Genomic DNA, 21,383 nt, shown 5'->3' on the forward strand with positions numbered 1-21,383 from the left:
GACAAAGTTGAGTTGTTTACCAGCAGCACTGAGGGGAGACGTGGTAGAAGTTGATACCATTATGAGAGGCATATGTAATTCCTTGGTTTAGATCTTTACTGCTAATGTTGCAGGGTATTTCATTGGGTAGCTTCTGTAGAAGCAGTGCGTCTTGCTGAAAGCATGTTTGGGTTTCAGGAAAATATAAGGGGCTGAGAAGTTCAACTTAGGATGGTGGAATTGGGAGAATATTCTAGAAAAAGCTGAGCGAAGAGACACTGGTGATGTGACGGACACTGGTGGAGTTTTTGGTCTTTTGGGGGGAGAGCCAGAGAGGAGAAGATCTTGAGAAATTTCTGTAGGATTTGGTCTGACGGGAAAAGTGTTTCGCGAGTCAAAGAATTCCAAGATGGGAAGCTGTACTGGTGATTGCTGATAAGAATTTGGCACCGTGAGTAATGGGCATACCCAGCTTTTGGACAATATGAACTCCAATGATGTGCATATTTAGATTGGTTTAACTGGAATGGGCCCTTTAATTTTTTTCCTTTTCTTTTCTTTTTTGATAAAGGTGAAATTAGTAAATACACTTTCTTTATAATTGTATGCAGTGTATGATCTGTTATTTCTTGCCAGTGATAAATGTGCAGGGGCAGTATTTACACAGCATTCGTTCAAATTGTGTTTTATTAATCGAAACATTCCAACTTTCCTGTTTGGTTGGATTCAAATCATACTGAACCTAGACGTATATTGTTTAAGAAAGGTGGCCTTCTTGCTGCTGAGTCCAGTGACTGCTAGCAGAGCTGGCTAATGAGTCAAGTTTCCATACGAGCCCGGTAAAGGGACTTCATTGTAGGGGCTATCATCCAGTGATTCGCAAATTGCTGTAAGAACTGATTTAGTGGCTTGTGTGTTTAGGCCTGTGTTTGAACTAGTGTTGAGGAAAATGATTAAGGTACTTTATTATAGACATCGTAGAGATTAAGTTTTGGTGCAATTCAAAGCGATTACCCACAAATAATGGTTACGTTTGAGTGGGGGTGGATATCTGAAGCCCTGATGAATTGCTAATTAGAGTGCTGAGTTCTGTTCCGGTTAGTCTGACATCGGTGGTGGGGAAAATGCTAGAGTCAGTTATCAAAGATGTGATAACAGCACATTTGGAAAGAGGTGAAATCATCGGACAAAGTCAGCATGGATTTGTGAAAGGAAAATCATGTCTGACGAATCCTATAGAATTTTTTGAAGGTGTAACTAGTAGAGTGGATAGGGGAGAGCCAGTGGATGTGGTATATTTAGATTTTCAAAAGGCTTTTGACAAGGTCCCACACAGGAGATTAGTGTGCAAACTTAAAGCACACGGTATTGGGGGTATGGTATTGAGGTGGATAGAGAATTGGTTGGCAGACAGGAAGCAAAGAGTGGGAGTAAACGGGACCTTTTCAGAATGGCAGGCAGTGACTAGTGGGGTACCGCAAGGCTCAGTGCTGGGACCCCAGTTGTTTACAATATATATTAGACGAGGGAATTAAATGCAGCATCTCCAAGTTTGCGGATGACACGAAGCTGGGCGGCAGTGTTAGCTGTGAGGAGGATGCTAAGAGGATGCAGGGTGACTTGGATAGGTTAGGTGAGTGGGCAAATTCATGGCAGATGCAATTTAATGTGGATAAATGTGAGGTTATCCACTTTGGTTGCAAGAACAGGAAGACAGATTATTATCTGAATAGGGGCCGATTAAGACAAGGGGAGATGCAACAAGACCTGGGTGTCATTATACACCAGTCATTGAAGGTGGGTGTGCAGGTACAGCAGGTAGTGAAAAAGGCAAATGGTATGTTGGCATTCATAGCAAAAGGCTTTGAGTACAGGAGCAGGGAGGTTCTACTGCAGTTGTACAAGGCCTTGGTGAGACCACACCTAGAGTATTGTGTGCAGTTTTGGTCCCCTAATCTGAGGAAAGACATTCTTGCCATAGAGGGAGTACAGAGAAGGTTCACCAGATTGATTCCTGGGATGGCAGGACTTTCATATGAAGAAAGACTGGATCGACTAGGCTTATACTCACTGGAATTTAGAAGATTGAGGGGGGATCTTATTGAAACGTATAAAATTCTAAAAGGATTGGACAGGCTAGATGCAGGAAGATTGTTTCCGATGTTGGGGAAGTCCAGAATGAGGGGTCACAGTTTAAGGATAAAGGGGAAGCCTTTTAGGACCGAGATGAGGAAAAACTTCTTCACACAGAGAGTGGTGAATCTGTGGAATTCTCTGCCACAGGAAACAGTTGAGGCCGGTTCATTGGCTATATTTAAGAGGAAGTTAGATATGGCCCTTGTGGCTAAAGGGATCGGGGGTATGGAGAGAAAGCAGGTACAGGGTTCTGAGTTGGATGATCAGCCATGATCATACTGAATGGCGGTGCAGGCTCGAAGGGCCGAATGGCCTACTCCTGCACCTATTTTCTATGTTTCTGTAAAAGTATTAGGGAAAGTTACGCTGGTTGAACAGTGGTTTGGTCAAATCAGCAGGTAAGGATATCATGTTAGTCCAGACTAACAGTGTCGTGACTGAAGTTGCGCTGCATGATAGGGTAGGGACACTTGGAGATGTGGGGCCTTGAGCAATCCATATTTTTCGAGAAGGGGGGCATGTAACTGAGGGTGAAGATTTTAAAGATGAATTGTATGTAGCTGAGTGTGAAGACTTTAAAGACAAGTTGTTCTCGTGTCTGAAGTGAGGAGCAGGAGTTGTCTGATGTGAAAAGCCTAACGTGTCTTTCAGTGGGTGGTGAAAATTTTGAGCTGGTTTCGGCAATAACATCACTGCCAAATGCCAAAGTGTACTGACAGAGTGTAAAGTTATTGTAGGCTGAGAATGTTCATGGAGTCAAGCCACCTCCAAGGGGGAGGAGGAATATGAGACTTGGGTGAAGCAGACATGAGTTACTGAATGAGTGGCAGTGCTCAGACAGCGACTAGTAGAGAGTTTAACAGGTCCAGTGGCTGAGGTGGTGAGGTTCTTAAAGGTAGAGCACCCATTGGTCACAACCGAAGCTTATGAAAGTGTTTTTGGCACAATAGACAGTGCAGTGGAGCTTCAGATGAGCTTCAGGCACGTGTTCCAGGAGAAAAGAGATAAGCTTTCTGCCTACATTTTCAGGCTGCATTGCTTGTGCTGTAGATAGGCCATTCAACTGGCCGTGATAAATCAATTAGCATGGAGCAAGTGGTGAAGGGTGTGCAATCACATGACATGATTGCTTTAACTATCCGAATGTCTCATAAGACAAGACCCCCTTCCTCATTTGTGAGTGGAGGAAAACATGATGGAGGAGTGGGAGGCCTCCATCAGCAGGGCAAAACCCTCAGTAGTAGCCTCCGTTGCTGAAGCAACCCCTGATGCCACACCAATGGGGGTTTTGCAGGATGTGGTGAAAAACGTGCAAGCTGAGATACCTCATTTGATGTCAGCTAGTGCTGCCACCAGGCGGGACGAGTCCAATACAAAACCAGACCCATCGGTAAGACGTGCCAAGCAGAGGGCCATTGCTGACAGGGGTCTCTTAACAAGGGACGTGATCGGTATTTTCTGCCACAACTGTAGTGAAATTGGACATTTCAAGTAGGAGTGTGAAGGACAGAAAAACCTTTGGAAAGTGACCCAACTGTTACTTAAGCAGAAAAGAAAGTCGGGAAACTTTGGAGAGACTCAATAAGGGCCTGGCATCTCGGAGAGAACACGTTCCAATCAATGTGTCATGGAAAACACTAAAGTGCAAAACCCTATTCCTGAAGGCTTAGTGGGGCAAGCTCCGAAGTATCCATACAGATTGAGGGTATTTATGCTAGAACCATACTTGACACAGGTTCTCAGGTTACCCTACTCTACATATCCTGTTACAACCAGTATTTGACACAGTTACCATTGACACCCCTGGAAATTTGGGGCCTTAGTACTGATGATTACATGTATGAAGGTTACTTGTCATTGAAGCTGGAGGTTTCAGAAGCAGATGTTGGAGTAGCTGAGGCCCTTGATACATTGATGTTGGTCTGTCTGGACCCAGATGAAAAAGGTGAGGCTTCCATTATTGTGGGAACAAATGCTTTCATAGTGAGAAGGCTTGTAGAAGCCTGTAAAGAGAGAAATGGAATGAATTTTTTGAAAGCCTCGTCCATTCACCCGGTGTTCAGAATTGATTTTGAGAAGGTGCAAGTTCACCCAAAGCAGGATGGTGAGCATAAGTGAGGAACTGCATGGTATATCCAGCCCAAACCACTCATGTTACATCCTTGGGAAGTAGCTAGAGTGACTGGAAACCCTAAATTCCCCGGGAGCCTGATGCTGAGGCTCTCTGAATGGATGCTCTGGAAAATCACAAAGAAGAGTCATGCTTACCTGTGGAAGTGCTGGTGAGACCTGAAGAGCAGAAATGATGTTTCCGATGACAAACGCTGTATGACATTGATTTGGACTATGGGATTAATGGACTTGTGGCTAAATTTGCTAATGATACAAAGATAGGTGGAGGAGCCGGTAGTGTTGAGGAAACAGAGAACCTGCAGAGAGACTTAGATAGTTTAGGGGAATGGGCAAAGAAGTGGCAAATGAAATACAATGCTGAAAAGTGTATGGTCATGCACTTTGGTGGAAGAAATAAACAGGCAGACTATTATTTAGATGGGGAGAGAATTCAAAATGCGGAGATGCAAAGGGACTTGGAGTCTTTGTGCAGGATACCCTAAAGGTTAACCTCCAGGTTGGGTCGGTTGTGAAGAAGGCAAATGCAATGTTGGTATTAATTTCTAGAGGTATAGAATATAAGAGCAGGGATGTGATGTTGAAGCTCTATAAGGCACTCATGAGACCACACTTGGAGTATTGTGTGCAGTTTTGGACTCCTTATTTTAGAAAGGATATATTGACATTGGAGAGGGTTCAAAGAAGATTCATGAGAATGATTCCAGGAATGAAAGGGTTACTTTATGATGAACGTCTGGCAGCTCTTGGGCTATATTCTCTGGCGTTCAGGAGAATGAGGAGGGATCTCATTGAAACATTTTGAATGTTAAAAGACCTGAACAGATTAGATTTGTCAAAGTTATTTCCCGTTGTAGGGGAGTCTAGGACAAGAGGGCACAACTTCAGGATTGAAGGACGTCCATTTAGAACAGAGATACAGAGAAATTACTTTAGTCAGAGGGTAGTAAATCTGTGGAATTTGTTGCCACGAGTGGCTGTGGAGGCCAAGTCATTGGGTGTATTTAAGGCAGAGATAGATAGGTTCTTGATTAGCCAAGGCAATAAAGGGTATGGAATGAAAGCAGTGACTGGAAGAATTGGATCAGCCCATGATTGAATGGTGGAGCAGACTCAATGGGCTGAATGGCCTACTTCTGCTCCTATATTTTATGGTCTTATGGAATAAAGCCTGGTTGAGGAGTACTGTAAGTCATGCACTTGATGTATTCAGAGGAAGACTCTGCCCATGAGAATTGCTCCATTATCTCAGTTACAGAGTGTGGGGTTACCTGATTTAGTCTCTATGGATTGCCTTTCCATAGAGCCTGATTCCAGCAAAGCTGTGAATGTGTTGGTCATCTCTGATCACTACACCAGATATGCTCAAGCGTTCCTCACGCAGGATCGGAGGATATCCACAGTCCCAAAGCGTTATGGGAGAAGTATTTTGTTCATTCTGGCCTCACAAGAAGAATACACAGTGATCAGGGAAGGGACTTTGAGAGTCTGCTCATACACGAGTTACTGAGCATGCTTGGAGTCGAGAAGTCGAGGACCGCATCCTCAGGGTGATCCCTAGCCTGAAAGGTTCAACAGACATTGCTAGGCATGCTTGGAACCCTGGATATCAGCAAGAAGAACAAGTGGAGTCAACATATTGGGCATTTGGTCCACCGCTACAGCTCCTCACAGAATGAAGCTACCGGATACTTGCAATACTATTTGATGTTCAGGCGCAAAGCCAGATTGCATGTAGATCTCTGTTTCAGAGCCAGCAGTGAAGACATGCCATAAAAGATGTATCTTAAGTATGTGTCTGACATGAGGAAAGAACAGCAAAAGGCTTATGAGCTATCAGCGGTCTTTACTACCAAGCAAAATTAAGGAAAAAAGAGGAGATATGATCAAAAGATTAGGCTCTCTCAACTTATGCCTGGAGACAGAGTTTTAATAAGGAATTTGGGGCTAGCAGGGAAGCATAAGTTGGCTGACCACTGGGTGTCTACATTTTATGTAGTTGAGAGCCAGATTCCAAATGTACCAATTTTCCGAGCGAAGCCAGAAGATGGGAATGGCCCTGTCAAAATTCTCCATTGGAATCACCTTTTACCCCTAGGGCAGGAGGTACGAGTTGACCCAGAACCTGACTTGGAACCTACACCTTGTAGGAGAGCTCTGCGCAGAAGGAAGAGAACAGAAAGGCAATCAGTGGAAAGATCTGAAAAGGACCCAACCACTGAATGTTGTATGGACTCAGAGGATGAGGAAATGGGGATATGGTACACGTTAGCTCATGCAAACTCCACAAGAACTGATGAAGGGATTCCTGAATCTCCCAGCCTTGGACAGTGAAGGGAAGCTGGGCTCCACTGTAATTGGGAATGAAGCTGAGCTGTCAGATGGTGGGGGACCTGAGCTGTTGGAAGGCATGAGTAATAGTAATAGTAATAGACAGCATCCCCAAGTGGACAGGAAAGATCCCAAGGATTGCCTGAGGTGGAAGAAGCTGAAGATGAGATAAGAAGGTCTCAGAGAGTGAGGAAACCCCCAGATAGTCCGGCATCTGATGCATCAGGGAAACAGAGTGTTGCATCTATTCCCATAGTGAGATATGTTACTGCTCTTTATAAATGGGTTGGGGGTCCTGAAATCATAAAATTTATTTGAATACTGTGTTAATAATAATAGTTTGATATGTTTCAAAGTCATGAGGAGAATGTAATGCCCTGGTTAAGATTTTTACTGCTAATGCTGTAGGGTATTTCATTTAGTAGCTTTCTGTAGAAGCAGTGTGATGACTGGTGGTATGTCTTGGTTTCGGATAAATATATGGGGCTAATGTGTCCTACTTAGGAATGTTGTGTCTAATTGGCTAATCAGAATGGTGGAATTAGGAAAAGGTTCTAGAAAAAGATGGACAGAGAGAGATTTGTGACAGAGAGGTTTGTGGTCTTTTTGGCGGGAGATGGAGAAAGGTGAAGATTGGGATAGACAGCCATAGGATTTGATCTGACGGGAAGACCCAATTGCAAGGAGTACTTCATGAGTCGAAGGAGTCCAAGATGGAAAGTTCTACTGGTGAATGGTGATGAGAATTTGGCGTCATGAGTAGCAGTCATACCCAACTTTTAGACAATACGAACTTCAATGATGTGCACATTTAGACTGATTGAACTGGAATGGGCCTTTTATTTTCCTTTTCTTTCCTTCTTAATAGCTGGTTGATAAAGGTGAAATTAGTAAATACACTTCCTTTATAATTGTATGCGGTGTACGATCTGTTATTTCTTGCTGATGGATAAATGTGTATGGGCAGTATTTACACAGCATTCACTTGGTTCGATTATTTGTAACATCTCAACTTTCCTGTTTGGTTGGACCCAAGTCATACCGACCCTAGACATATGTTGTTTAAGAAAGGTGGTCTTCTCACTCTGAGTCCAGTGTCTGTTAGCAAAGCTGGCTAACGAGCCAAATTTCCACACGAACCCGGTGAGAGGGCTTCACATAGATAGGGTAAATAAATGGAAATGTCAAATCTTAGAGAACATACATTTATGGGGAAAGGGCGAAGTTTTAAGGAGGTGTGCCAGGCAAATTTCTTTTTACAACGCATGTGATGGTAGGCACTGCCAGGTATAGTGGTGGGAGCAGATATGATGGTGTTGTTTCAGGAACTGCTAGATAGATGCATGAATATTCAAGGAATGGAAGGGATGTGAACCATGTAAGTGGCTTAGTTTAATTCATCACCGTGTTGAGCACAGACATTGTGGGCCAATGGGCCTGTTTGTACAGTACCATTCTCTGTATGCCTTCTTCTGCGCCACCTTGCTCCTACTCCCTCACCCCTTCTTCTGAACTATTCTCCACTTCCCTATCACTTCCTTCCCCACGCTCCTTTTTCCACTACAGCTCTCCACTCAATTCTTCCTTTTCCTTCATTTCCCCTTCCCTTCCCTCTTCTTGACCCATGCCTTTTGTTTTCATTTCCATTTCTTTCCCCAAGGCTCTCTAGTCCCTCTCCTCAGCCTTCCATTCTCCTTCCCCCTTCTGCTGTAAAATTCTTCTCCCTCCCCCCCCCTCCAATTCCCGTTCTCCCCCTTTCTCCTAATCCGGTCCATTTTTCTTACAGTTCAGCCAGAGGTGCCAGGTGGAGGTTATTCAATGCACGACATGTAACATGTTCACTCTTGTTTCACAGGCTATGGAGTGGGGACCAGAGGAAGATACCAAGAGGGCTTGTCAAAGCAAAGGGAAGACAGAGGTAAATACTTAAATCATTCTCATTACAAAGTTACTTTTTAACTATTCTATCAAAACCAGACAAAGGCTCTGAGTCCATTTCATTCTGTGTCCAGAACTTACAAAGGAATCTCATGTTGTTTTCTTTCATTGAATGGGTTTTCCTTGAATGGAGAAATTAGGGTATTTTCAGTATCCAATTTAAGACTCAAATTCATTTCTTTGTCATGTACATCGAATCTTACAGTGAAAAGTGCCATTTGCGTTAACAACCAACACAACCTAATCACAAACAAGAGAAAATCTGCAGATGCTGGAAATCCGAGCAGCACACACAAAATGCTGGAGGAACTCAGCAGTCTTGCCAAAGAGTTTTGGCCCGAAACGTCAACTGTGCTCTATTCCTAAATGCTGAATGGCTTGCTGAGTTCCTCCAGCATTTTGTGTGTCAACATTACCTAATGATGTGCTGAGGACAGCCTGCAAGGGTCACCACACGCCATAGCACCTACATAGTATGCCCACAATGTTCACAGAGCAACACAAGCAACAACAACAAAAATAACAGAACAACTGCAAGAACACAACCACAGCAAAACAAGCCCTGTTGCTCCTTACAATATTTCTAGGCACTTGTTAGTAGGCCCCACCTCGTACACTTTGAGTAAGCTGTCTTGACCTGCTGGATGCCAGTCCACTAACCCAGCCATTGTACTCCTGTGCTTGATAAATGTCGCCTAGAATTGTCCAGGACATCTCGGATTGAGTCCTCAGCAGCAGTAGAGGTCGTGGTCCATGTATGTACCAATGACATAGGGAGGAAGAGTGACGAGATTGTGCAAAGTGAGTTCAGGGAGTAAGGTGCTAGGTTAAATGGCAGGACCTCCAGGGTTGTGATCTCAGGATTGCTACCCATGCCACATGCCATTCAGGCCAGAACTAGGAAGATTATACAATTTAATACGTGGCTAAGGAATTAGTTGTAGGAGGAAGGGCGTCAGATTTTTGGATCATTCAGCTCTCTTCCAGGGAAGGTAGGGCCTGTACAGAAGAGACAGCTTGCACCTGAACGGGGACTAATATCCTAGCAGGAAGGTTTGGTAGTGCTGCACGGTAGGGTTTGAACTAGAGTTGCAGGGGGGATGGGAACCAGAGTGCCAGGACAGATAGTGGAGAGGTTGTGGAGAAAGATGTTGTTAAGACCTCAGACAAAGTCAGGATTCAAAAGATTGAGCATGGTGTGACTAGTGTCCTGAGCTGAATATATTTCAATGCTGGAAGTATTGGCCGATAAGCTCAGGGCATGGATCAGCACATGGAATTCTGATATTGTAACCATTAGTGCGACAATTGCAGAAGGGGCAGGACCAGCAGCTCAGTATTCCGGGGTTCTGTTGTTTTAGACGTGACAGAGTGGAAGGGGTTAAAGAGGGAGGGGAGGAATTACTAGTCAGGGAATATGTCACTGCAGTGCTGAGTCAGGTCACACTGGATAACTCGTCTAGTGAGGCTTTACAGATGGAAATGAGGAATAAGGAAGGTATGACCATGGTAATCGGGCTATATTATAGACCACCCAGCAGTCTGCGAGATTTAGAAGAGCAAGTTTGTAGAGAGATTACAAACTGTTGCAAGAAACATCAGGTTGTTATAGTAGGTGATTTTAACTTTCCATAAATTTACTGGGACTCCCATATTGTAAAAGGACTAGATGGGAGAGAGTTTCTGAAATGTGTTCAGGAAAGTTTCTTTAATCAGTACATAGAAGTTTCAATGAGAAACGGGTTCTGCTACTAGGGAATGAGACAGGGCAGGTGACTGAAGTTTGTGTAGGGGAACACTTTGGATTCATTGATCATGATACCATTAGTTTCTAAGTAAATATGGAAAAAGATATAATATTAATGTGGTTGGCAGGTTAAGATTCTGAATTGGAGAAAGGCCAATTTTGATGGTATAAGAAATGATCTGGCAAATGTGGATTAGTACAGACTGTTTTCTGGCAAAGATGTATTTGCTAAGTGGGAGGCCTTCAAAAGTAGAATTTTGGGAGTGCACAGCTTGTGTGTGTGCCTGACAGAATAAAAAGTAAAGATAACAGGTGTAGGGGATCTTGGTTTTCACGAGATATTGAGGCCCTGGTTAAGAAAAAAAAGAAGAGTTGTAGCAAGTATAGGCAGATAGAAACAAATGAGTACAAGAAATGTAAGAGAAAACTAAAGAAAGAAATCAGGAGGTTGTTTAAGAAACTCTCTAAAAACAAACCAGGAAGTTATTGAAAAAGTTACTGGAAGATAGTTTAAGGGACTGGATAAATACCTAAGTATTTGGACAGACATGAACTGATTAGGGATAGTCAGCATGGCTTTGTGTGTGGTAAGTCATGTCTAACCAATCTTTTTTTTGAGGAGGTTGATGAAGGAAAGGCAGTGGATGTTGTCTACATGGACTTTAGCAAGGTCCTGCTTAGGAGATTGGTCAAGAAGATTCAGTCGCTCGGCATTCAAGATGAGGTACTAAATTAGGTTAGACCTTGGCTTTGTGGGAGAAGCCAGAGAGTGGTAGTGGATGGTTGTCTCTCTGACTGGAGGCCTGTGACTAGTGGAGTGCTACAGGGTTCAGTGTTGGGTCGGTTGTTGTTTGTCATCTATATCAATGATCTAGATGATAATGTGCTTTCCTGCATCAGCAATTTTGCAGAAGATACCAAAACTGGGGGTGTAGTGGACAGTGAGGAAGACTATCAATGTTTGCAGTGGGATCTGGGCCAGCTGGAAAATGGACTGAAAAATGGAAGATGGAGTTTAATGCAGACAAGTTGAGGTGTTGCACTTTGGTAGGTGTTAAACAGTGAGCAGTAGGGCACTGAAGAGTGTGGTAGAACAAAGGGCTCTGTGAATACGGGTCCATAATTCATTGAAGACCAGTTCCAGTGCACCTCCTACCAGACAGGATCCTGTTGACTCACATGGTCCTTTTTGATTGGAGCTGTCTCGTCTGCCTTTAGAGACGTGACTGGGTTACCCTGAGCAAATGTCTGCCTCCTCATCGGACCCAACTGAAAACACTCCTTCCCACAAGCACTTGATCATGCGATGATTTCCCCTTTCTCCCAGTTCATGGTAGGGTTATGCTTGAACACAAAGGCTTCCCGAGGATCAGAAATGTGTGAGGAGAATCTATTATGTGAAAATTACTGTCTTCTACATGTTGACCTATCCTCTATCCTCATTCACAAAACTGATACATGCTGCAGGATCTACCCAGACCCAGGGCAGTTGAGATTATTAACTGGCTCAACTCCTGCCATTGAGCTAATGGATTGTCCCCAAGTACAGGAAATTCCCAGCTGCTCCAGAGTCCACAAAGGCATACACCTTTCGCTGGCTCTTTCCTAAGGTCTCCACCTCCAGCATGTATGTTTGGGAGTAACGGCTGCTATCCTAACAGTCCTCCTGACACCGGATGGTCTCAGCAGTTTCCCAATAGCTGTAGATTCAAGCATTCAGCCCGCAGAAGACATGTTTCCCTGCAGTAGTAGCAGCAAACTTGACTCTGACGCTGGGACTACTCATCAACAGAGAGTTTTGTGCAGCCGATTTGCATTGGTTTGACAGGGTATTGTGCAGGAGACGGGCTGGTCATTGTCTGAGTTTGGGGAGTGGAACTATGATGTGAGGAGACCAGGCTTGGGTTAGCCTTGTTTGACTTCTTGAGATAGTTGTAATTTCGCTCTGCCAGACGATTATCGAGGTGGATGGACTGATCATTCAGAGGCTCTAAGTCGTCGACATGCTCTCCCAAAGCAAGGACATCTTTCAATTTACCTCAGAGTGTTGGGCGGAATAGAGTGGCCAAGGCCTCCCTATTCCAGCCACACTCCTTGGTCAAAGTCTGAAACTCAATTGCATAGTCAGTGACTGACCAACTACCTTGACACATCTTCATCAGATGGTCTGAGGTCCGTTAGCTCCGGTGGGTTAATGGAACACCCTCTTCCTGGGGTTCATGAATTCTACCAAATCTGAGCAAATATCCAACCTCAGTTCCTAATGCTTTCCTGGTCATGATAGCCACCTTTCCACGCTCCGCAGGAAAGCAGGATGGATAGAGTTCAAATGCAAAAGGAGCAAAGTGTGAGGAAGCTGTGGCAAGAACCTGGGTTATCAAGGAACCTCTCCAAAGTTGAAAGATGGACTAACTCTGGAGTGTGACAGACAGTCGCACCTGAGTGATTCTGGCTTCCTCCTTGTGACAGTTGGTGAATGGCATCTTGGATGTCATGTGTCTCCAGGCTCTGTCTTGAAATCTGGCCATAGCTGACAAGACGCTCGGATTCTCCGCTGGGTCCATGTTAGGCTCAGTTATACTGTGATAAGAGGCCTAGGCGAGGATGGCAGGGACCCAAATGATGGAGTATCTGAGACTAGAATTGAGGCACGATTTTGAGACAGTCACAAGAACCGGGGTCTAGATGAGAACCTGATGTGACTAGATGAAAATGCAAAGGACACAGAAATCCTAAAAACAATCACAGATTGAACGGAAGTCAAGCTGATGAATGAGCACCGAGCTTAAGTTCAGGTACTCTTTAAATATCCAAGTCTTGGTGCTAAAACATAGCCGCCAATTAGTGGGTGAGCTTGAATCTTTAAAGGGTCCATGTCAGTTACCCATACACCAGAGAATCAGAGTAAACCCAGGAGGCTAGTGCAGTTGGATGCATGCCATAATAGAGTATAGGAGATGGCATGTTATGTTATATAAGATTTAAATTGTATTAGACATAAGTTGCCTAATTTGGAGTATTGTGTGCAGTTACTAGAGAAAGGATGTAAATATGGTTGAAAGAGTACAGAAAAAATTTACAAGGGTGTTGCTGGCTCTGGAAGACCTGAGTTATAAGTAAAGGTTAGAACTTTATGCCTTGGAACATTGAAAATTGAGAGGAGATTTGATAGAGGTATACAAAATTATGAGGGGTATAGATATGGAAAATGCAAGCAGGCTTTTTCCACTGAGATTGTGTGGGACTTCAACTAGGGGTCATGGGTTAAGGTTAAAAGGTGAAAAGTTTAGGGGAATATGAGGGGAAACCTCTTCATTCAGAGGGCTATGAGAGTGTGGAACAAGCTCCCAGTGCAAGTGCTGCATCCAAACTTAATTTCAAAATTTAAGAGAAGTTTGGAGAGGTACGTGGATAGTAGGGCTATTGAGGGCTATGGTCCGAGTGCAGGTTGATAGGAGTATGCAATTTAAATGGTTTGGCATGGACTGAATTGGCCAAAGGGCCTGTTTCTGTACTATACTTTTCTATGACTCTATGACTACAACTAAGCTGAAGGAAATCTTCTTTAGAGTCTTGGAAGGTGTCTCAGAGTCTATTCTAGACTGAGGTCATAGAACGTCAAAGGAATCAATGAATACAGGGACAGAAATTGGAAAGGATGTAGAAGGCAGACTATTTAAGGCATCATTTGAGGCTCTAAAGGCATTGGCCAGACCACACTTAGAGTATTATGAACAATTTGGGATCCTTTTCTAGGAAAAGATGTGCTGGTATTGGAGAGGATTCTACTGAGGTTCATAAGAATGATCCTGGGAATGAAAGGATTAATATATGAGAAATGTTTGATGGCTCTGGGTCTGTACTTACTGGAATTTAAAGAAATGGGGGTTGGAATAAGCTGAATGTTTTCCATACAGGATTTGACCATTTGATTGATGTGAATTGAAGAAAACCCCTCTTTTCCTGAGGAACAGCCCATTGCACTCACATCCATCATAATGAAGTGTTTCAAGAGGCTCGTCATGAGGCACATAAAGACCCTGCTGCCCCCCTCACTGGACCTCCTGCAATTTGCGTACCATCCCAACCGCTCAACAGATGACTCCATCACCACCACCCTCCACATGGCCCTCACCCACCTGGACAAAAAAGACACATACGTTCGAATGCTGTTCATAGACTTCAGTTCAGCATTCAACACAATCATCCCTCAGAAACTGATTGGAAAACTGAGCCTACTGGGCCTGAACACCTCCCTCTGCAACTGGATCCTAGACTTCCTGACTGGGAGACCTCAGTCAGTCCGGATCGGGAGCAGCATCTCCAAGACCATCACACTGAGCACGGGCTGTGTGCTCAATCCATTGCTGTTCACTCTGCTGACCCAAGACTTTGCAGCAATACACAGCTCGAATCACATCATCAAGTTTGCCGATAACGCACCTGTGGTGGGTCTCATCAGCAAGAACAAGAGAGAAGGTGCAGCGGCTAGCAGACCAACAACCTGACTCTGAATGGGAACAAAACAAAAGAGATGTTTGTTGACTTCAGGAGGGCACAGAGCGACCACTCTCCACTGAACATTGACAGCTCCTCCATTGAGATCATTAAGAGCACCAAATTTCTTGGTGTTTACCTGGTGGAGAATCCCTCAACACCAGCTCCATAGTCAAGAAAGCCCAGCAGCATCTCTACTTTCTGTGAAGGTTGAGAAAAGTCCATCTCCCACCCCCCATCCTCACCACATTCTGCACTGTGCAGCCCAGCTAACAGAGGCCTTTAATAGACATCTTTAATATCTCTCTGAAACAGTGCACTGTCCCTGCAGGCTTCAAGGCAGCCACCAAGAGACCAAGAGTAACTGGCCTAAATGATTGCCGCCCTATAGCACTGACTTCAACAATCATGAAGTGCTTTGAGTAATTGGTACTTGATCATATAAATTCCCACCTTCCAGCTACATTGGACCCTTTCCAGGTTCACTTACTGTTCAAACTGGTCCATTGATGATGCCATAGCCTTGGCCCTCCACCCCATCCTCTCCCACCTAGAAAATGATGCCTTGTACGCCAGGATGTTGTTCATTGACTTCAGGTTGGCATTTAACACAATCATCCCTCAGAGGCTGGTGGGTAAACTGTCTTTGTGGGTGTCCTCTCTGTAACTGGATCTTGGACTTCTTGATGGAAAGAAGGCAGTCAGTCCAAGTTAGTAGCAACATCTCAAGCTCCATCATGCTGAGTACTGGTGCTCCCCGGGGTTGTGGGCTCAGCCCGCTGCTGTTCATGCTGCTGATTCACTGTCAGATTCAGCTCAAACCACATCAAGTTCACTGATGATACAACAGTGGCTGGCTTCATCAGCAACAGTGATGAGTCTCATACAGAGAGGAGGCAAGAGGCTTGTCAAACAGTGTGGAACAACAACCCGAGTCTCAACGTGGACAAGACAAAGGAGATGATTGTGGACCAGGAAGGCACAGCTCAACTGCTCTCCATTGCACATCAATGGCTCTGTTGTGGAGAGAGTGAAGAGCACAAAGTTTCTTGGTGTGTACATAATGGACAATCTAATCTGGACTCACAACACCTCCTCGCTATTCAAAAAGGTGCAGGAGTTTCTGAGGAGATGAGGTGTGCAAGGCTCCCCACCCCATTCTAACAACTTCCTACAGGAGCACCATCGAGAACATCCAGTCTGGCTGAATCATTGTGTGGTATGGAAGCTGCAGGGCATAGGACTGCAAAACACCACAGAGGACAGTAAAAACTGCTGAGAGATCATCCCCCATTTGTGGCATTTACCAGGAGTGTTGCAGACAAGGGGCCAGAAGTTGAGGATCCCTAGCACCTATCCCATAATCTCTTTGACCAACTACTGTCAGGAAGGAGGTACAGAAGCATCAGGACTAGTACTGCCAGACTGGGTAACAGCTCCTTCCCTTAGCCTGAGAGACTAATGAATACTTTGTCACCACTGAGGTCTCACCACTAGAAAAGTGATCTATTTACTGCTTACTGTTTACCTGTGCTGAGCTTTCCTACATGTATTTTGAATTATATTTTATTAACTTATTTATCATATACTATTATGGTTTATGTGCTGTGTGTGATATATGTTATGTGGGTGCACCATGGTCCAGAGGAACGTTGCTTCATTTGGTTGTATATATGTACAGTCAGATGACATTGAACTTGAATGTGGATCTCATTGAAACATTGAATATTGAAAGGCCTAGATAGAATGGATGTGGAGCAGTTGTTTCTATAGTGAGGTAGTCCAGGACCAGAGATCACAACTTCAGAATAGAAGGACATTCCTTGGGAAAAGAGATGAGGAGGAATTTCTTTAACTAGAGGGTAGAGAATCTGATAATTCATTGCCACAGATTGCTGTGGAGGCCAAGTCATTGGGTATATTTAAAGTGGAGGTTGATAGGTTCTTGATTAGTAAGGGTGTCAAAGGTAATGGGGAGCAGGAGAGCAGGCAGGAGAATGAGGCTAATAACTCTGCAATGATGAAATGATGGAGCCAACTCTTTGGGCTAAATATTTCTGCTCCTGTGTCTTAGATGATACTTGAGGGGTGCAGTGTCCCATTCTGCCTCTTTCTTTGGAAGATCTTTGAAAGTTTAGAAACATAGAAAAATAGAAAACCAACAGCACAATTCAGGCCCTTCAGCCCACAATGTTTTTTAAACATTTTCTTTACTCTCTTCCAGGAGGAATGTCAGAATTTTATCCGAGTACTTCTCATCAATGGAAAGAAAATCTTTGCTTGTGGAACTAATGCATTTTCTCCAACCTGCACCAATCGACAGGTAAATACTTGTTATCCTGTTAATGCAATAAATGAGTTTCTAACCCTAGGGGGAGCATGTGGGTTTTCAACAACTTTCTGACTGAAACACTACATGCGTAGCATCCGTTTATTATTGTCACATGTACCAAAACACAGTGAAAGGCTTGTCTTGCATACTTTTCATACAGATCAAAATCACTACACATTGTATTGAGGTAGAGCAAGGTACCAGACCACTTTTCAATGGATCATTGAGAGTAGCACACTGCTATGAGGCCATTCAGCCCATTGAGTCTTTGCCTATATTTTTAATAAGCAGGTGAGCTGTCACTCATGGGGGTCGTTCTTGGCTTTCCATCATTATGCTGTATCAGTATACTGCTCCCGGATACTGATGGGAGCCTGCTCCCGGACTACATACAGTATGCTCTCCATCAGTATGCTGGTGGCTTCTAGTTCAGTACCTGAAAATTGAATGAGGTGAAGGGAGTCGATCCACACTGTCGACAGTCCATTTCCCTCCACAGACCGACTGAGTTCCATCAACACACTGCGTATTGCACAAAGGTCCATTCTGTTGATGCCAGTGTACCACTACAGAAGTCGTGCACTGTTGGGGTGGGATATCTCCAACCGGAGCGAAATGGAGGTATTGTTGATAAAAGGCTCCATGGCTACTCTACTTTGATGGAGATCAGGAAGGCTATGTTTGGAAGCTTGGTTGAAGTTTATCTCTTAACCAGTATTAAAAGCTAAACTAATTATCTGGTCATTACGACACTGTTATCTGTGGGAGCTTGCTATGCCCAAATAAGTTGGTATATTTCAATTCAACAGTCCAGAGGAAGTTCACAGGAATGATTCTGTGAATGAAAGGATTAATGTATGAGGGGCGTTTTTAGGCTCTGGGCCTGTATACGTTGGAGTACAGAAGGATGTCCTCTTGTGTTAGCCATTGCCGTCCTGGGAAAAAGGCATTGGCTGTCCACTCTATCCATGCCTTTTATCATCTTATACATCAAGTTACCTCTCATACTCCTTCATTCCAAATGGAAAAGGTCTTTCCTCTAATCCAGGGAACATGTTGGTAAGTCTCCTCTGCACCCTCCCTAAAGCTTTCACATCCTTCCTATAATGGGGCAACCAGAACTGAAGACAATACTCCATTTGTGGTCTAGTCAGCGTTTTATAGAGCTGCAACATTAGCTTGTGGTTTTTTAACCCAGTCCCCTGACTAATATACCTTCTTAACTTCCCTATCAACTTATGCAGCATCTTTGAGGTGTCCATGGACATAAACGTTAAGATCCCTCTGTTCCTCCTCACTGCTAAGTATTCTGCTGTTAACCCTGTACTCTGACTTCAAGTTCAGTCTTCCAAAGTGAATCACTCCACACTTTTCTGAATTGAACTCCAGCTCTGCATCCTGTCTATGTCCCATTGTAACCTACAACAACCTTTGACACTGTCCTCAGTACCACCCAGTTTCATGTCATTTGCACCCTTCTACTTCTTCATCCAAGTCAAATGCAAGAATCACAAAGAGCAGAGGTACCAAAATTGTCATTTAAAAAAGTTGAAAACTTATTGAAATTGATTCAACTATTTAAAAAAACAAAAAATATTTTTGTTAAAAATTGACAGGTCTTAGAAGTAATGTAAAAGCTAAATAAAATATTTATGCAATAGCATCATCTCCCCTGGCCTTCTCACCCAGTGTTTCTGCTAGCAGAGCCACTGCTTCACAGCTCCAGAAACCCAGATTCAATCCTAACCTTGCGTGCTGTCCATGTGGAGTTTGCATGTTCTCCTGGGAGCTCCTGTTTCCCCCTACATTTGAAATATGTGTGGGTTTAAGTTAGTTGGCCACTGTCAATTGTCCCAAGTGTGCTGCTTAGTGGTTAACGTTAGGGATAGTTGAAGAGAATGACAGGAGAGTAAATTGGGATTAGTGTGGGGTTGGTATGAATGCGTAGTTGATGGCTGAGCCCAATGGGCTGTAGAGATGGTTCCTCTGCTGCCTGACTCTGGGCACTATGATTCTGAGTCTAGAAATCCTATTCCATGTCAGTCTAGTGTGGACACCATCCCAGAATCCCACCACTGCCTGCAAGGAGTTTATACGTTTGCTCCATGACCACCTGGGTTTCCTCCCCCAGAACAATGATGTACTGGTTTATATGTTAATTGGTCACTATAAATTGTCCCGTAATTAGGCTGGGATTAATTGGGTGATTGCTAGGGTGATGTAGCACAATATTCCATGCTGTATCTCAATAATAATAATAAAATAATAAATCCCAGAACATTACCTTTGTGCACTGGTGGTGATATGGGGCTGTGGGGAATAGGATACAGGGGGGAGAGAGAGAGAAATGAAGTAGAGAGAGATCGATGCAGAGAGGGAGGGAGAAGGAAAGGGAGAGAAAAATCAAAGCATTTTCACACAACATAAGGTGTAATGTCAAAGTAAAGATGGTTGAAAACCAAGAGAGGAAATGCAAAATAAAGGATTTTTTCTGCAACAGCTGTGATTGTCTGTGTCTATCTGTTCTCTATAGCTGGGAAACCTGAGCAAAATCTTCGACAAGATCAATGGCGTGGCGAGGTGTCCCTATGACCCCAAACACAATTCCACCGCTGTGATTACCTCACGAGGGGAGCTGTATGCAGCCACTGTGATAGACTTCTCAGGTCGAGACCCTGCAATCTATCGAAGTTTGGGAAACGGACCTCCACTTCGAACTGCACAGTACAACTCGAAATGGCTCAATGGTAACCAACAAGCTAGTCTTGGTGTGTGTGTGTGTGTGTGTGTGTGTGTGTGTGTGTGTGTGTGTGTGTGTGTGTGTGTGTGTGTGTGTGTGTGTGTGTGTGTGTGTGTGTGTGTGTGTGTGTGTGTGTGTGTGAGAGAGAGAGAGAGAGAGAGATAGGGATGTAGAAGGGATTAATTTAGTTTAGCATTAAACTGCTGTTATTTTCTATGAGTCTATGACTGTGACAGGAATACTTGGGAAGGGAGGATGGGATGATTTTCATTCAGTGAGAACACCCGTGTTTCAGGTTTGTTGGATCTGGTGATATTGATCCCAAGTTTCTTTGGAAGTTTGGTGATTACAGCCATTTTATTTAGTGTTAGAAGAACAAAAAACAGAGAGAGAGAAAAAACAAAGAAAAAGGTAGAGGTAAAAGCATATTTCATTGATAAGATATAACCTAGAAATAGCCAGATTCATGTGGTCTGGCAGCTTCTGTAGAAAAACTGAGAAGCATCTAGAAAACATATAATCAGCTACAGTGCAATTACTAGAAAGTTTACTGAACAATTACCATAAGACCATAACATATATAACATATAACAATTACAGCACGGAAACAGGCCATCTCGGCCCTTCTAGTCCATGCTGAACGCTTACTCTCACCTGGTCCCACTTACCTGCACTCGGCCCATAACCCTCCATTCCTTTCCTGTCCATATACCTATCTAATTTTTTTTTAAATGACAAAATCAAACCTGCCTCTACCACTTTTACTGGAAGCTCATTCCACACAGCTACCACTCGCTGAGTAAAGAAGTTCCCCCTCGTGTTACCCCTAAACTTTTGCCCCTTAACTCTCAACTCATGTCCTCTTGTTTGAATCTCCCTTACTCTCAATGGAAAAAGCCTATCCACGTCAACTCTATCTATCCCCCACATAATTTTAAATACCTCTATCAAGACCCCCCTCAACCTTCTACACTCCAAAGAATAAAGACCTAACTTGTTCAACCTTTCTCTGTAACTTAGGTGCTGAAACCCAGGTAACATTCTAGTAAATCTCCTCTGTACTCTCTCTATGTTGTTGACATCCTTCATATAATTCAGTGACCAGAACTGTACACAATACTCCAAATTTGGCCTCACCAATGCCTTGTACAATTTTAACATTACATCCCAACTCCTATAATCAATGCTCTAATTTATAAAGGCCAGCATACCAAAAGCTTTCTTCACCACCCTATCCACATGAGATTCCACCTTCAGGGAATTAGGCACCATTATTCCTAGATCACTCTGTTCTACTACATTCTTAAATGCCCTACTATTTACCATGTATGTCCTATTTTGATTAGTCCTACCAAAATGTAGCACCTCACACTTATCAGCATTAAACTCCATCTGCCATCTTTCAGCTCACTCTTCTATCTGGCCTAAATCTCTCTGCAAGCTTTGAAAACCTACTTAATTATCCACAACGCCACATATCTTAGTATCATCTGCATACTTACTAATCCAATTTACCACCCCATCATCCAGATCATTAATGTATATGACAAACA

At 43.6% G+C, this 21,383-nt stretch overlaps 1 protein-coding gene across 2 annotated transcripts in view; it reads left to right on the plus strand.

Moving 5' to 3' along the window:
• sema5ba (sema domain, seven thrombospondin repeats (type 1 and type 1-like), transmembrane domain (TM) and short cytoplasmic domain, (semaphorin) 5Ba) overlaps positions 1 to 21,383 on the plus strand; it is a 607,738-nt gene that overhangs the window by 394,456 nt on the left and 191,899 nt on the right. For both annotated transcript variants that reach the window (XM_073046134.1, XM_073046135.1), the window contains 3 exons: positions 8,432 to 8,494; positions 16,983 to 17,081; positions 19,624 to 19,837. In XM_073046134.1, coding sequence (XP_072902235.1) covers positions 8,432 to 8,494; positions 16,983 to 17,081; positions 19,624 to 19,837 — 376 coding nt within the window. The remainder of the gene's footprint in view (positions 1 to 8,431; positions 8,495 to 16,982; positions 17,082 to 19,623; positions 19,838 to 21,383) is intronic.

The sequence above is a fragment of the Hemitrygon akajei genome, chromosome 5 (assembly GCF_048418815.1).
Source record: "Hemitrygon akajei chromosome 5, sHemAka1.3, whole genome shotgun sequence".
Classification (NCBI taxonomy): Eukaryota; Metazoa; Chordata; class Chondrichthyes; order Myliobatiformes; family Dasyatidae; genus Hemitrygon; species Hemitrygon akajei.